We start from the raw sequence: 16,658 nt of genomic DNA, 5'->3' as shown, positions 1-16,658 counted from the left end.
ATCATATTTTTTTTTTTATATCTCGTAGCTAATGCCCCTTTAACTTTATCTGGTTTATTATCCCAAACGAATTTAAAACAACCTTTTTCTATTTCTTTCAAATATTTCTCAGGAACTATACAAGCAGTTCCTATAAAATTGAAAATAGGCACAATTAATGTTTTAATTATCAAAATTTTTCCCAAAATAGTAAGATTTCTTTTCTGCCAAGAACAAAATAATTTATTCGTCTTTTCAATTTTTTTTCCCAATTTAGTTTTTCACATTCCTCTCTACAGTGCCCAAAGGATATGTCAAGAGATTTAACTGGTCCGTCGCTCCAGTTAATTCCCTCAATTTTGTCTGTACATGATTTTAGCTTTCCTACCCATAACCCTTCTGTCTTATTTCTGTTTAATTTCAATCCTGAAAAAGAACCAAAGATTTCAATTTCATTCATGGCTAATTGAACGTCGTATTTGGAACAACAATATAAAGTAGTACTGTCTGCTAGTTGCGAAATTATTATACTATGATATTTGCCATCCAGTTTGATTTTGATACCTTTAAAATCGGTATTGCTTCTTAATCGTGACGCCATGATTTCAACTTTTAAAACAAATAGTAAGACAAAGGACATCCTTGGCGTATTGCTATACAAAGTTTTAACCCATCTTATAAAAGAATCATTAAATCCAAAATGTTGTAAAACTGAAAACATAAAATTCCATTCTAAAGAGTCAAACACTTTAGAAAAATCTACAAACACTATAGCCCCTTCTATTTTGTATAAATCAGTGAAATCAATAATATCTTGTATCCGTCTAAGGTATAAACCAATAAATCTATTCTCTACATATCCAGTCTGGTCTTCTTTATTAAGCTTTGGTATTATCTTTTTCAATGGTTGTGCTAGAGGGTACAAAAAAGTTTCATGTCAATATTCAAAAGAGAAATAGGGCGATAATTAATTAAGGCGAAGTGTACGTAATTGCACGCCTCTAGCGGAATTTAGGATAAAAAACGTGCGTCGTTAGTTACGCGGGTTATCTCCCCTACTCTCAAGAAAGGAAAAATGGGCACATGAAAGAAAAATGACTTCGTGCGGTCTATCATGAATCCAAACAAGTATTCATGTGCTTTCTCAAAACTTCAAAGAAATTATTAGAATGACTCCAATCAGAAATCTGAGTATCCTATTGTAAGTTAGTCTGACTTTATTACCACTGTTTTTGTTTCAGACACGCAGGAGCAGGTACACAATACGACTCGTGTTTTTTTCAACAGAAGGTAAAAACGCATAAACAACAAAATTATAACCAAATAAACAAATAAACCAGTGACAATTCTGCTTCTATTCGTATCAAATTCATTAAAATCAAACCAGAATTGACCCTATAATATTTTTAGAAAAACCATAGTTTTGAATGAAATTCACAGTGTAGCGTAAAATTGTAGGTAACGAATAATTATATTGCATGTGAATTTGTGTGTTGAACAAGAAAGGCGTTGGCATGTCCGTTTTTATGCAATTGAAAATTTTATGATGTTTTATATTTTATTATTTATGTAAAAAGTATAAAAGATACTAAGGGGTAATCGACAACTAGTACAACATAATGAACATTTATAAGCCGAAGGCGAAGAAAAAGCCAACAGCAAAAAAAAAAAACCCATCAGATTTCGTCCACAAAACATTACACACTCAGAAACTAAGAATTGAGCACTATTACATTTATCTCAGAATAAGTAAAATATATGTCATCCAAATCTCAGTTTTCAAGGTGCAGAAAATAAACAGGTGTCTTCTATTCCATTCCGTCCGCAATTTTTGGGGAAAGTAAAATCTAAATTTAGAACCATGGTTGAAACTGAAACTACACATGTATGATAAAAATAGAACGTGTTATTTTTCTTTATCGAATTCCAATTTCGAAGGGATACCGAAATATGTTTTCTTTTGTTGTGCTTTTGTGTATCATTCAGCAGTAGTATAAGGTAGGGGAAGAAGGGGTAGGGGTGAAGAAAATAAGGTCTACAATGTCGGGGCTTTTTATAACCGACTATACGATATGGATTTTTCTCATTGTTGAAGGCCGTATGGTTGCCTATAATAATTGCTTACATCTACATCATTTAAGGTAGCTGGGGTGTCTAAATGTTGGACGATACATTTTTCTTAAACTTCTGTAAAAGACTTCTGGGTCAATGTAATTTCAAATTTCAATATAAAAACTGGGGATCACGGACCGTGTTTTTTCGTAATAACACATTGAAATTAACGAAATTTGGGTTATTTTATATTGTTAATATAGGGGAAACTTAAGTTTTCCTTATTGCAGAAACATTGAACGATAGAATTGGCTAAAATTCGATGAGAAAATTGCTTTTCATTAATAACTCCGAAATATCCAATAAAAATAGGGGGTCACGGGCCTTATTTTCTTGAAAAAATCCCCAAAAATTTTAAATATACTTTACGACACTTAATTTTTTGATAGTTCAATCTTTAAATTTCAAGTTTTAGGTATTTTGTTGTATATTAAATGATACTTGGTAAAATATTTTTAAAACAAAAAAGTATTTTTGCAACATGATCAGAACGGACGCTCAGAAAAAGACACCCGATCTACCTTAAACTGTGGCAGATAGTTGTCTCATTTGCAACCATACCACATCTCCTTATTTTCATATTATATTAACAAAACTGCAATTCATTTGCATTATATACAGGGACAAGTTATATCAAAAACTCCGATCTGATTTACTTTGCTAAAATTCATATGCGGGTTCTTCTTTTGACCTTATTACAGCCATAAAAATTCTCAAGATAATATGCAGATGCAGTTTTCTTATTTTTTGGGAGTCGTGCATGTGGATATTCAACAAATAATGGTACAAGAAATTGTTTCCTTTTTTACTTAAAATCTCCAGCAAACATTATATTATGCTTTGTCGTGTAGTTAAAGAAAAGGGAAAGCGATCGAGACAGGAAATTTTTTAAATAAAATTGCAGAGTTGTGTCACGTGCACGTGTGTGAACCTGACAAATAAAATGGGTTTTGTGCGCAATACCTCGAATAGCGCCGGAAATGGTGAGGATGAAAAGATGCAGCAAATTATATACACTTTTTTAAAATACAAACATACAGAAATAAGATTTTAAAAAAGACGTGTATACGCGATCCCAATATTATAACCGATTATTTAAATACGTATAGAATCATTCTGTCAACGGGTTATAAATAATTCGTAAATATAAATCAACATGTAGACATCTTATACGTTCAGGTATTTCACATCCAATATTTTATGGTAATATTCTTTACAAAGCACAAAAATGTCGGCATTCACCTCAAAAGCTAACCAAAACTTTAAACAGACTTATTCGGAAAGGATATAGTTACGATACTGTTGTCAGGTCATTAAGGATTGCATATTTTGGTATTAATATTGATTCACTCATAGGGTCTTTGCATCGGAAATAAACACTATTATTCTAAAACCAGTGATTGGCATGATACAGGTTATGTTCTTCTCATATATTTTATGATTGTATGATACTAAACCCCTAACGGGAGGTATTGTACTTAATTTTCATATGATGAAGACATAATCTTTCAATCAGTTTAATTGAGGTCTGGAGCTGGCATGTCAATAACTGCTAGTAGTCCTTTGTTAATTTATGTATCATTGTCTTTTTGTTTAGTTTCTTTTGTTACCTATTCTGACATCGGACTCGGGCTTCTTTTAAACTGAGTTATTGCTATGTGTTTCTTTATTCTACATTGGCTAGAGGCATAGGGGGAGGGTTGAGATCTCACAAAACATGTTTAACCCCGCCGCATTGTTGCGCCTGTCCCAAGTCAGGAGCCTCTGGCCTTTGTTAGTCTTGTATATTTTTTTAATTTTAGTTCATTTATATGTTTTGAAGTTTAGTGTGACGTCCATTTTCACTGAACTAGTACACAATTTTATTTAGGGGCCAGCTGAGAACCACCTCCGGGTGCGGGATTTTCTCGCTACGTTGAAGACCCATTGGTGGCCTTCGGCTGTTGTCTGCTCTTTGGTCGGGTTGTTGTCTCTTTGACATATTCCCCATTTCCATTCTCAATTTTATACACACTCACGATTTTGTTTCGACACTGTACGGTATAATAGCGTTATAGAGTTATATCTAGTAGAAATTGTGATGACGTTACAGTAGACATCAATAACGTCGCCGAATGTTTTTTATTCTTTCCGCTAAAAATCAAACTTCCACATGATATAGCTTGAAAACTAGCACGGTTGCTAAGGACTTTCTTTGCACCAATGGGTTCGTCGTTCATTTTTGAATCGCATATCGATTTTTAAAAAAATTCTGTGGACCAACGAATTAGAAAATCTTGATAAAGTAAAAATATCTGCCGATTTTTATGATTTTCCCTATATATCCTTTGTATTTTTGGCGTATCATGCTGTTAATTTCAACAGCTTGTATCTGAAAAACGAAAACGGTTACCCCCTTTTTTTATTTTATTGTCTGATGTATTTTTACAAGCAGAATCCACATGTAAAATAAAAAAAAAATCTGTGGAGTAGTTAATTACGTACACTTCGCCTTAAGTGACAAGGGATCACCCTTTTTAACTAAAAGTGTTAATACACTTGTACACTGTGAATATGTAAGTGTTTGATCTTTATATCCAATATTAAGAATGTTTACTACTATGTACTTTAATTTATCGCAAAATTTTCTATAAAATTCAACTGTTAATCCGTCTTATCCAGGAGATTCGTTAAGTTTTATTTTATAAATAGCATCTGAGCATTTGTCTACTGTAATATCCCCATCACAGACTGATTTATCATTTTCATCCATTTCTTTTTCCATAGTTTTGTCTCAAATATATATTTATCCCTTGATATTTTATCAGGCTTTGCGTCGAGTATACATTTTTATAATACTCTTTTACACTACACAGTATATCACCTGGATCTGCTATAATCTCATCATTTTCCCCTTTTGATTTATTGATTGACTTTTTTACCCGTCTCTGTTTTTCTAAACCTAAAAAGTACAAGTTATTTTTTCCCCAAATTCAACCCATTTCTCTCGTGATCTAATTTGAGCCCGTTTAGCATTTTGTTCGTAAATTTCGGTAATATTATTTTCAAGTTCTTCAATATTCTTGTCTAAAGATTGTATATTATCACTTCTTAAATTCTTTGTTTTTTTACAGGTTGTTATAGATTAGCATCGTTTTATGACACAATAAAAATTGACAAACAGAAAGCAGTAAAGCTATATCAAACAAATTGTGATGATAATGAACATGGGGATAGCTGTAACAAGTTAGCCAAACATATGATGCTGAAGGGAAAACTTGGGGGAGGTAAGACAAATATATATTATAGTGAAGGAAAAGATTTCAGGAGGTAAGCCAAACATATAACTCTGAAAGGACAGCTTGAGGGAGGTAAGACAAATATATTATAGTGAAGGGAAAGCTTTCAGGAGGTAAGCCAAACATATAAATCTGAAAGGACAGATTGAGGGAGGTAAGACAAATATATATTATAGTGAAGATAAAGATTTCAGGAGGTAAGCCAAACATATAACTCTGAAAGGACAGCTTGAGGGAGGTTAGACAAATATATTATAGTGAAGGGAAAGCTTTCAGGAGATAAGACAAGCATATAACTCTGAAAGGACAGCTTGAGGGAGGTAAGAGAAACATATGATGCTGAAAGGAAATCTTGGGGGAGACAAGTTAAACATTTAATGTTGAAGGGAAAGCTTGGGGGAGGAAAGAAAAACATATAAAGCCAAAGGGAAAGCTTTCAAGAGGTAAGACTAATATATCATGCTGAAGGGAAAGCTTTGGGGAGACGAGACAAACATATAATGTTGAAGGGAAATCTTGGGGGAGGTAAGACAAACATAAAATGCTGAAGGGAAATCTTGGGGAGACAAGAAAAACACATAATGCCAAAGGGAAAGCTTTCAGGAGGTAAGATAGATATAATGCTGAAGGGAAAGCTTATGGGAGGTAAGAAAAACATATAATGTTGACAGGAAAGCTTTCAGGAGGTAAGACAAACATATAATGCTGAAGGAAAAGCTTGGGGAAGGTAAGACAAATATATGATATTAAAGGGAAGACATGGGAGATGTAAGACAAACAAAATATTGAAGGGAAATCTTTGGGAAGGTAAGACTAATATATAATGTTGAAGGGAAATCTTTTGGAAGGTAAGACAAATATATAATGTTGAAGGGAAATCTATGGGGAGGTAAGACTAATATATAATGTTGAAGGGAAATCTTTGGGAAGGTAAGACAAATATATAATGTTGAAGGGAAATCTTTGGGGGAGGTAAAACTATATATGATGTTGAAGGGATATCTTTGGGGAAGTAAGACTTAATATATAATGTTGAAGGGAAATCTTGGGGAAGGTAAGACAAATATATAATGTTGAAGGGAAATCTTTGGTGAGGTAGGAAACATATATAATGTTGAAGAGAAAGCTTTCAGGTGGTAAGACATACATCTTATGTTGAAGGGAAATCTTGGGGGAGGTAAGCCAAACACATAATGCTGAAGAGAAATCTCTGGTGAGGTAAGACAAACATATAATGCAAAGGGAAAGCTTTTAGGAGGTAAGACAAACATATGATGTTGAAGGGAAGGCTTGGGAGAGTTAATACAAACATATTATGCTGAAGGAAAAGCTTGGGGGAGTTTAAGACAAACATATGATGTGGAAGGGAAAGCTTGGGGGAGGTAAGACAAACATAAAATGCTGAAGGGAAATCTGGGGCGACAAGAAAAACACATAATGCCAAAGGGAAAGCTTTGAGGAGGTAAGATAAATATAATGCTGAAGGGAAAGCTTAGGGGAGGTAAGACAAACATATAATGTTGACGGGAAAGCTTTCAGGAGGTAAGACAAACATATAATGCTGAAGGGAAATCTCAGGTGAGGTAAGACAAACATATAATGCCAAAGGGAAAGCTTTCAGGAGGTAAGACAAACAGATGACGTTGAAGGGAAGGCTTTGGAAAATTATGCAATCATATAATGCTGAAGGAAAAGCTTGGGGGAGGTAAGACAAATATATGATATTAAAGGGAAGACATAGGAGATGTAAGACAAACAAAATATTGAAGGGAAATCTTTGGGAAGGTAAGACTAATATATAATGTTGAAGGGAAATCTTTTGGAAGGTAAGACAATTATATAATGTTGAAGGGAAATCTTTGGTGAGGTAGGAAACATATATAATGTTGAAGAGAAAGCTTTCAGGTGGTAAGACATACATCTTATGTTGAAGGGAAATCTTGGGGAGGTAAGCCAAACACATAATGCTGAAGGGAAATCTCTGGTGAGGTGATACAAACATATAATGCAAAGGGAAAGCTTTTAGGAGGTAAGACAAACATATAATGTTGAAGGGAAGGCTTGGGAGAGTAAATACAAACATATAATGCTGAAGGAAAAGCTTGGGGGAGTTTAAGACAAACATATGATGTTGAAGGGAAAGCTCGGGAGATGTAAGACAAATAATATTGAAGGGAAAGCTGGGGGAGTTTAAGACAAACATCTTAAATACATAAGATCTGAAGTATCTGTCTGTCATATGTCCTTTGTCTTGAAAAAGTGTAATTATTACATACACTTCAATGATAGATAAGTGTATGTACAGTATTTCAAGCTCTAAAGCATCCTGAATCTTTGATATTCTCTGTTAAATTATTCACTACTCTCCTCTGCTATTTTTGTTCCCATGTTATGTTTCATGGTATCTAAAACTCCTTTGTTGCATTGTTATATTTCATGTTATCTCACCCTCTTTTGTTGCCATGTTACATTAAATGGTATCTCCACATCTTTTGTTGCCATGTTACATTACATGGTATCTCACCAATCTTTGTTACCATGTTATGTTTCATGGTATCTCCACATCTTTTGTTACCATGTTATATTACATGGTATCTCCACATCTTTTGTTGCCATGTTATATTACAAGGTACTGTAAATTCAGAAATTATTGCATGGTTTTTATTAATGCGAATAATGTGATTGAGTGAGTATCGCAATAATAGGAACTCACATTCCGATATCTGATATAAATAACTGTATGCAGATTTTCCTGCAATCGCAATAATTAATCTTGCATTTTTGTCCTTTCCACAAAAATATTAGCACGCTTTAATTTCTGAATTTACAGTTTCTCCACATCTTTTGTTGCCTCGTTATATTACATGGTATCTCCACATCTTTTGTTGCCATTTTACATTACATGGTATCTCACCATTCTTTGTTGCCACGTTATGTTTCATGTTATCTCACCCTCTTTTGTTGCCTCATTATATTACATGGTATCTCCACATCTTTTGTTGCAATGTTACATTACATGGTATCTCACCATTCTTTGTTGCCACATTTTGTTTCATGTTATCTCACCTCTTTTGTTGCCTCGCTATATTACATGGTATCTCTGCATCTTTTGTTGCAATGTTACATTACATGGTATCTCACCATTCTTTGTTGCCATGTTATGTTTCATGGTATCTTACCATTCGTTGTTGCCATTTTATGTTTCATGGTATCTCCACATCTTTTGTTGTCAATGTTATATTTCATGGTATCTCACCATCCTTTGTTGCCACTTTATGTTTCATGGTATCTCAACATTCATTGTTGCCATTTTGTATTTAATGTTGCCTTACTATCCTTTGTTGCCATGTTACACTTCATGTTATGTCATTATCTTTTGTTGCTATGTTATACTTCATGTCATCTCATTATCTTTTGTTGCTATGTTATACCTGATGTTATCTCATTATCTTTTGTTGTCATGTTATACTTGATGTTATCTCATTATCTTTTGTTGCTATGTTATACTTGATGTTATCTCATTATCTTTTGTTGCCATGTTATACCTGATGTTATCTCATTATCTTTTGTTGCCATGTTATACTTGATGTTATCTCATTATCTTTTGTTGCTATGTTATACTTCATGTTATCTCATTATCTTTTGTTGCTATGTTATACCTGATGTTATCTCATTATCTTTTGTTGCTATGTTATACTTCATGTTATCTCATTATCTTTTGTTGCTATGTTTAATGTAATGTTGCCTTACTATCTTTTGTTGCCATGTTATGTCATTATCTTTTATTGCTGTATTTAATGTAATTTTATCTCACTACTCTTGGTTGCCATGTCATGTTTCATGGTATCTCTCATTTTTTCGTTTCCATGTTATATTTCATGATATCTCACAACCCTTCGTATTTATGTTCTATTTCATGTTTAAAAACCATCCTTTGTTGTAATGTAATATTTCATGGTATCTCACCATCCTTTGTTGCCATGTTATATTTCATGGTATCTCACCCTTCATTGTTGCAATGTTATGCTTTATGTAATTTCACCATCCTTTTCTGCCATGTTGTATTTAATGGTATCTCACCATTCTTTGTCGTCATGTTATATTTAATGGTATCTCACCATTCTTTGTCGTCATGTTATGTTTCATAGTATCTCACCATCTTTTGTTGCCCTGTTATGTTTTAAGGTATCTCATCCTTCATTGTTGGAATGTTATGTTTCATGGTATCTCACCTTTCATTGTTGCAATGTTATTCTTTATGTAATTTCACTATCCTTTTTATATTGGTATGACGTTGGCGTCGTCGTCATCTTCCGAAGACACATTGGTTTTCGCACAATAACTTTAGTTTAAGGGAATGGATCTCTATGAAATTTTACCAAAAGGTTCAATACCACAAAAGGAAGGTTGGGATTGATTTTGGGGATTATGGTACCAACAGTTAAGGAATTAGGGGCCAAAAAGGGGCCAAAAATAAGCATTTTTGTAACTTCCAGATAATAACTTGTGTGTTAGTGTATGGATCTCTCTGACATTGTACCACATGGTTCCATATCACAAAGGGAATGCTGGGATTGATTTTGGGGGTAATTGCCTCAAAATTTTAAGAATTCGGGTCCAAAAAAGGGGTAAAAAACAAGCATTTTTCTAGTTTCATGACAATAACTTGGGTGTAAGTGTATGGATCTTTCTAAAATTGTACTACAAGGTTCCATATCACAAATGGAAAGCTGGAATTGAGTTTGGGGGTAATTGCCCAAAACGTTTAGGAATAAGGGGCCAAAAATAAGCATTTTTCTAGTTTCCAGACAATAACTTGTGTTCAAGTGTATGGATCTCTCTGAAATTGTACTGCAAGGTACCATACCACAAAGGAAAGGCTGGGATTTATTTTGGGGGTAATTGCCTCAAAATTTTAGGAATTAGGGGCCAAAAAGGGGCAAAAAACAAGCATTTTTCTAGTTTCAGGACAATTAACTTGTGTGTAAGTGTATGGATCTTTATGAAATTGTACTACAAGGTTCCATATCACAAAGGGAAAGCTGGGTTTGAGTTTGGGGGTAATTGCCCTAAACGTTTATGAATTTGGGGCCAATAAGGGGCCAAAAAACAAGCATTTTTCTAGTTTCCAGACAATAACTTGTGTTCAAGTGTATGGATCTCTCTGAAATTGTACTGCAAGGTACCATACCACAAAGGGAAGGCTGGGATTGAGTTTGGGGATGATGAATCATTAGGGGGTTCAAAAAATTTGGGGGGGGGTCGATTTTTTTTTCTATTTTAAGACTTTTATGATGTATTTAAATTGGCAATTATGGTTGCAAACTCCATTGGAAATTTGAATTGAGATTATGACCATATCTTGAGGGAAAAAAAAATTTTCTTTTATTATTGGAGGGGGGTCAATATGCAACAGCATAGTGTATTTCACAAAATCAAAAAAAAGGGGGGTAAATTTTTTTTTGTTTGGGGGGGGGGGGGGGGGGGGGGGGGGGGGTCAATTTTGCAACAGCATAGTGCATTGCAAAAAAGCAAAAAATTGAATATAAATTCAAATCATATTACCAATTCTAAGTTCTTTGACTACTGTTATTCGGTGTCAGAAACCTATTATGTGTCAAATATTTAATTACAATCCAAATTCAGGCTGGTATCAAGTGCGAATATTGTGTCCGTTTATGCCCCAACTGTTCAGGGTTGGACCTCTGCGGTCGTATCCAGCTGCACTCAGCGAAGCATTTTATTTGCCATGTTATATTTCATGGTATCGCATCATTCTTTGTCCTCATGTTATATTTCATTGTATCTCACCATTCTTTGTCGTCATGTTATGTTTCATGGTATCTCACCATCTTTTGTCGTCATGTTATGTTTCATGGTATCTCACCATTTTTATGCATTAAGTTTTACCCTTGTCCATCTGTACTTCCGTACGTACGTCCGTCCGTCCGTCTGTTCGTCCGTCCGTCTGTCCATCCGTTTGTACATCCGTCCGTCCGTTCGTACGTCCCAAAGTTGGTTTCCGTACAACAATATAGTTTACCTATTGCTTAAAGTATCCTATTAACAGACAAAACCATGAAAACTTAACATTGACTTTAGTTTGCCTCAACCAAATGTTATGAAACTTATACACAATGCTTATTACCACAAATCACAGATCAAGTTTGAATTTTGGTGGTGTCACTTTAACCATTCTAGAGTTATGCCCCTTTACAAATGGAAAAATTGCTGAATTTTTTGTTTCCGTTCTCTAAATTTAGTTTGCCTCAACCAAATTTTATGAAACTTATACACAATGCTTATTACCACAAAATACAGATCAAGTTTGAATTTTGGTGGTGTCACTTTAACTGTTCCAGAGTTATGCCCCTTTACAAATGGAAAAATTGCTTAATTTTTTGTTTCTGTTCTCCAACTTAAGTTTACCTCAACCAAATTTTATGAAACTTATACACAATGCTTATTACCACAAAATACAGATCAAGTTTGAATTTTGGTGGCGTCACTTTTACTGTTCTAGAGTTATGTCCCTTTACAAATGGAAAAATTGCTGAATTTTTCGTTTCCGTTCTTTAACTTAAGTTGGTCTCAACCAAATGTTATGAAACTAATACACAATACTTATTACTACAAAACTCAGATCAAGTACAAATTTTGGTAGCATCACTTTTACCATTCTCCAGTTATGTCCCTTTATAACTTTATATGATATGCAAGCGGGGGCATCATCTGTGTCCCATGGACACATTCCCCATTTATTTTTTGCTATGTTATGGTTCAGATACAGATCAAAGATTTTGTAAAATGGAGGGGCCCACCATAGCAAAGTACTGGAGGGGCATGTGATAAAAGTCTATGCATTTACCATAATTGTCTGTAGCTTCATACCCCATAATCTGCCTCTCGGGAAAACTACATATTTTATATACATTCTAATGTTATTATTGAAAGTTTACAAATAATGGATGTCCAATTTTGCATTGTAGAATTAGACCAACAAAAAAATTGATAATTAACTATCTTATCCCATCTTTACTTACTTTTATTTCAGGCATTAAGGATGGAAAAACAGAGGACATTTTTAAATATCACCACAAAGCTTGCCAGTATGGAAACAATGAATCATGTTATTCCTCAGCACTGATGAACATGGACCCTGAATATGTTGGTGAAAATAAAAATCTTAAAAAATGTTTAGAATATTTCAATATAGCTTGTGACCGAAATGATGGTAGGAGTTGTAGTAAACTAGGAGAGATCTATAGAAAAGGTACACATGTTCAAAGAGACATGACAAAAGCCACTGAGTATCATAAAAAAGGCTGTGATTTGGAAATGCCACAATCATGTATCAATCTTAGTTATATGTATAGAAAGGGTGATGGTATGCCAAAAAATGAAGACTTGGCTGAAAAATATAGAGACATGGTGAAAAAACTGGCTGAAAAAGAAAAGGCATCAACATTAAGAATGAGTCAATAGTTTGTTCTGTTTAATAAAGTAATATTTTGATGTTAATTATTACTGTTTATTTGATTAACTATGTCTTTATTATACTTTTAAGCTTATTAATTTTATGGATAAATATTAAGAATCTTAGGCTCAGCTATGAGAGTTACAGACGTCAATATGTAACTGTCAAGCTTAATAGACATCTTATCTTACACCACTGGATCAATTTGAACTTGAGTTTATTCTTAGGGTGTTCATTATAAAACTTACACATTTTATAATGCCACTCACTTATCAACATGGCTGCCATTACTAATAATAACTTTCAATGGTATGCGATGTTTTTAATTTTAAATTATATCTTATATGGATCAAATATGGGAGTTTAGTGGTCTGTTTGATGTTTCCTACTGTACAACCAGTACGGCAGTCAAAGGAGTAAGTTTGATAAGTGCCCTATTTGGCCCAGAATATTAAATCCATTGGTGTCAGTTAAAAAATGTTTCAAATTAATGAAAAGTCATGTTAGAAAATAAAACAGAACTTTTGTTGTTAAACTTTTCTTATAAAGTGTTGATATTGACACTCTGATTAGGCCAAAACTATATTGACACTCTGATTAGGCCAAAACTAGAGATTTTGGTGAAAGTTGAAGAAATCATTTAGATTTCAACCAAATTTAGTCCCAGGAAACACAGATTGCAGGCTTCGACAAACTAAATGTTCAAGTCAGATATGTACTTTTTTTAAACAAACATAAATGTTAAAAGATATTTTTTGTTAACACATGTTGTCTGTGTTTCTAGTGCTAAAAATCAATGAAAATTTAACTGTTTTCATGAAAAAAATGCTAATACATAAAATTTCAACATAAAAATCTATTTCCTACATAGCTATAATTCTTTGTGATATTGGCCAATTAATCCTAAACCCTAAAATAGGGGCCTTATCAAACCTACTCCTTAATAAAAAAAAATTAGTTAGCATATTGTTAAGTAATAGTCCTATAAACAGAGGAGACATTTCAGTGTGTCCAGTCTTGTTGGTATGTAGAACCTTAATGAATAATTTTAAAAGATTGAACTTGTATAAAAATATGAATATGTGGTATGATTGCAGATGGGATATCTCTACAACAGAGACCAAATGATGTAAGCAACTACTAAATGTTTTTATTTCACGTTGATCTACTTTTCCTTGAACAATGATCTAAATAATTTTGTTTTCAAAAGGGAGGAATAAAAAGTCTGAAATAATAAAATACAGTGAATGAAAGTGCATTTTATTTCAACGTCAATAGCAACTTTATTTTGTTCATCAGTGGAGCATTAGTGGTAGTGACTGTTGAATTTCTATTTGTGGAATATAGAATATATAGCCCTTTACATGAAACCATATCACGATAATCTTGTTCATCATGTCTGTCACTCTGCTATGAGGGTAAAATTTTAAAGAAGCTTCTGGATCAATATCCATAAAGACCAAAGAAAAAAAAGATAATAATTACAGGTCACTTATAATATGGCCTTCACCATTGAGCAAAACTCCTACCATAAAGTAAACCATGTAAACCATAAAGTAAAGTATGACAAAATGTGAAAGAATTCAAAATTCCACTTTTTATCGGTCTGTAACTAAGGTAAACCAACATTTTGAATTTCAGCCTTTTTAGCACACCTGACCTTTAAGGCCAGGTGAGCTTTTGCCATCCCTTTGCATCCTTCATCTGTAATATTTATAAAAATCTTCTCTCAAACCACTGGACCAAACTTTGGCTAAATTGGCCTTAGGGTATCTAGTAAAAAATTTGATTTATTTATTCTTGTCCATCAAGAAACCACCATGGGTAAAAATAAAACATAGATGTAAAATGTTGGATCTGGCTTATATCTCAAAAACTGAAGCAGTTAAAGCAAAACTGATAGAGTTAAAATGATAAGCATGTTAAGATTAATCTGCCATGAAATTTTCAGACCAATTGGACAACCCTATTTGGAGTTATTGCCCCTGAAATAATAAATTTTACCAAATTTCTTATCTTGAAAACTGTTATAGAGAAAGAGAAATTTTAAACAGCAAAAATGTTCAGCAGTTATCATCTACTGATAAGTCAAATTGACCAAAATTGTTAATTGATCCATTATAGGAGTTATTGCTCTTGAATGATAGTTTTCGTCTCGCTTACAGAAGTAAAACTAGACAAAGTGATGCCCCCGCACTCCACTCTGAAGTAACTGTATTATAACAAAGTCAATGTAGGACTTTCTTTGAGATATTATTGTGTCTGGGAGACACAAATGATGTCCCTGCAGATACAAAGTGTTATTTTAGAATACACAAAGTTGAGCATGGGAGCACATAGATCTATGGTTCACTGTATAGGAGGAGTTATCCGGAAACACTATGCACTTCTTATGCAAGTATATACTCCAAAAATTACAAAGTTCAACTATCTCCCAAAAGAGCAAATATTAATAAAAATCAAAACACTGACCACATGCACACCTTCAATATATGTACAAACAGCCAGCAAAGTGAAAACTCCCTAGCATTCAAACTGTAGGAGGAGTTATCTGGAATGGCTATATACCTATAATGGGACGGACGGGCGGAAGGACAGATGGAAGACAGACAGACAGCGGTAAAACAATATGCCCCCCCCAACTTTCAGTTGTGTGGGCATAAAAAAGCGTGATTTAGACGTACTATTTCTGGCAGCGACATCGGCATCAACAATGTATTAGTTTGTGATTAAGTCTGTTTATTTGGAACCATTAGTGATAGTTCCATGATATTTGGTATGCAGTTCTATTAGCATAAGCACATCTCATTTCCATGGAGATTATTAGGCCCCTCCCCCTCAGTAATGGTCTATTGACTTTGAAACTTTTGCTTAGTTTACATTATTAGTTCATGATTCGATCAGTTTTACAGGGAACCATTAGTGGTTTGAATATTTTGCACAGTTAAATACAAATTAAAGTCTGTGATTAGATCAGTTTAAGGTAAACCACTTCTAAGTCAATGATAGTTGGCATGCAGTTGTATAATAAATCAATATAAGCATTTGCAAGTCTCATTTCCATGGAGATAATACAATGGTACTGACTGTTCACTAGCATGCTATCTTTTGGAAAACACTGTTATCTCCCTTTTCATATATAGTGATAAGTTTCAGATGGTGTGCTGTTTTATAAGCATTGGCATTTCTCATTTCCATTTAGGTTATTTGGCCTGCACCTTCAGTCATGGTTCATTGGCTGAATCATTTGCATAGTTTACATGTTTAAATATTGCCATTTTAATTTCAACATATGCATTTTACTATCAAAATTACAAAACAGCGAGACATATCCCTGGGTCAACAGTTTATTTATTAATTTTTTAGTTTTTTTGCAGAAACTATGATAGATAGAAACTTTAAGTGACAAAAATGTACAGCAAAGTAAAATTTACAATAAGTTAACATGATCCAAATTGGCAATTTATCCTCTATAGGAGTTAAAGCCCTTGAAAGATTATTTTTACTATTTTTTTATAAATACCATTCTTGATTCTTTGAAACTGCAAAGCAAAATCTATTCATATTTAATTAAAAATAAATAAGGTCTTGGGAGATCCTGGAAAGATAGTAACAAGGCTACAACTTATGTTCCTATTGAACCCTAAGGGAAATCACATTATCATCTCTCAAACTATATTATCATTTTGAGCTTTGCAAAAACATTGTATAGATCTTTCAAAATAAATCCTCATTTCATTGTTATAATTATATATAATGAAAACACTTGAATGCCCAAGAGGCAATTCTGAGTTGTGATTGTTCAACTTCGA

The 16,658-nt window shown here is 33.5% G+C and overlaps 1 protein-coding gene and 1 long non-coding RNA gene across 2 annotated transcripts in view; both read left to right on the top strand.

Annotated features, from left to right (window-relative positions):
* Positions 1-12,890, top strand: part of LOC127735371 (cytochrome c oxidase assembly factor 7B-like) — a 28,392-nt gene extending 15,502 nt beyond the window's left edge. The window contains exons 2-3 of the mRNA XM_052245533.1: positions 5,205-5,357; positions 12,424-12,890. Coding sequence (XP_052101493.1) covers positions 5,205-5,357; positions 12,424-12,854 — 584 coding nt within the window. The 3' untranslated portion in view covers positions 12,855-12,890. The remainder of the gene's footprint in view (positions 1-5,204; positions 5,358-12,423) is intronic.
* On the top strand, positions 5,364-7,813 carry LOC127735426 (uncharacterized). Its single transcript, XR_007998417.1, has 3 exons — positions 5,364-5,482; positions 5,567-6,299; positions 6,628-7,813. It is a non-coding gene; the product is annotated as an uncharacterized LOC127735426 (long non-coding RNA).
* Positions 12,891-16,658: the final 3,768 nt, after the last annotated feature.

The sequence above is a fragment of the Mytilus californianus genome, unplaced genomic scaffold, assembly GCF_021869535.1.
Source record: "Mytilus californianus isolate M0D057914Y unplaced genomic scaffold, xbMytCali1.0.p SCAF_1, whole genome shotgun sequence".
Lineage (NCBI taxonomy): Eukaryota > Metazoa > Mollusca > Bivalvia > Mytilida > Mytilidae > Mytilus > Mytilus californianus.
This window is presented reverse-complemented; position numbering and strand designations above follow the sequence as displayed.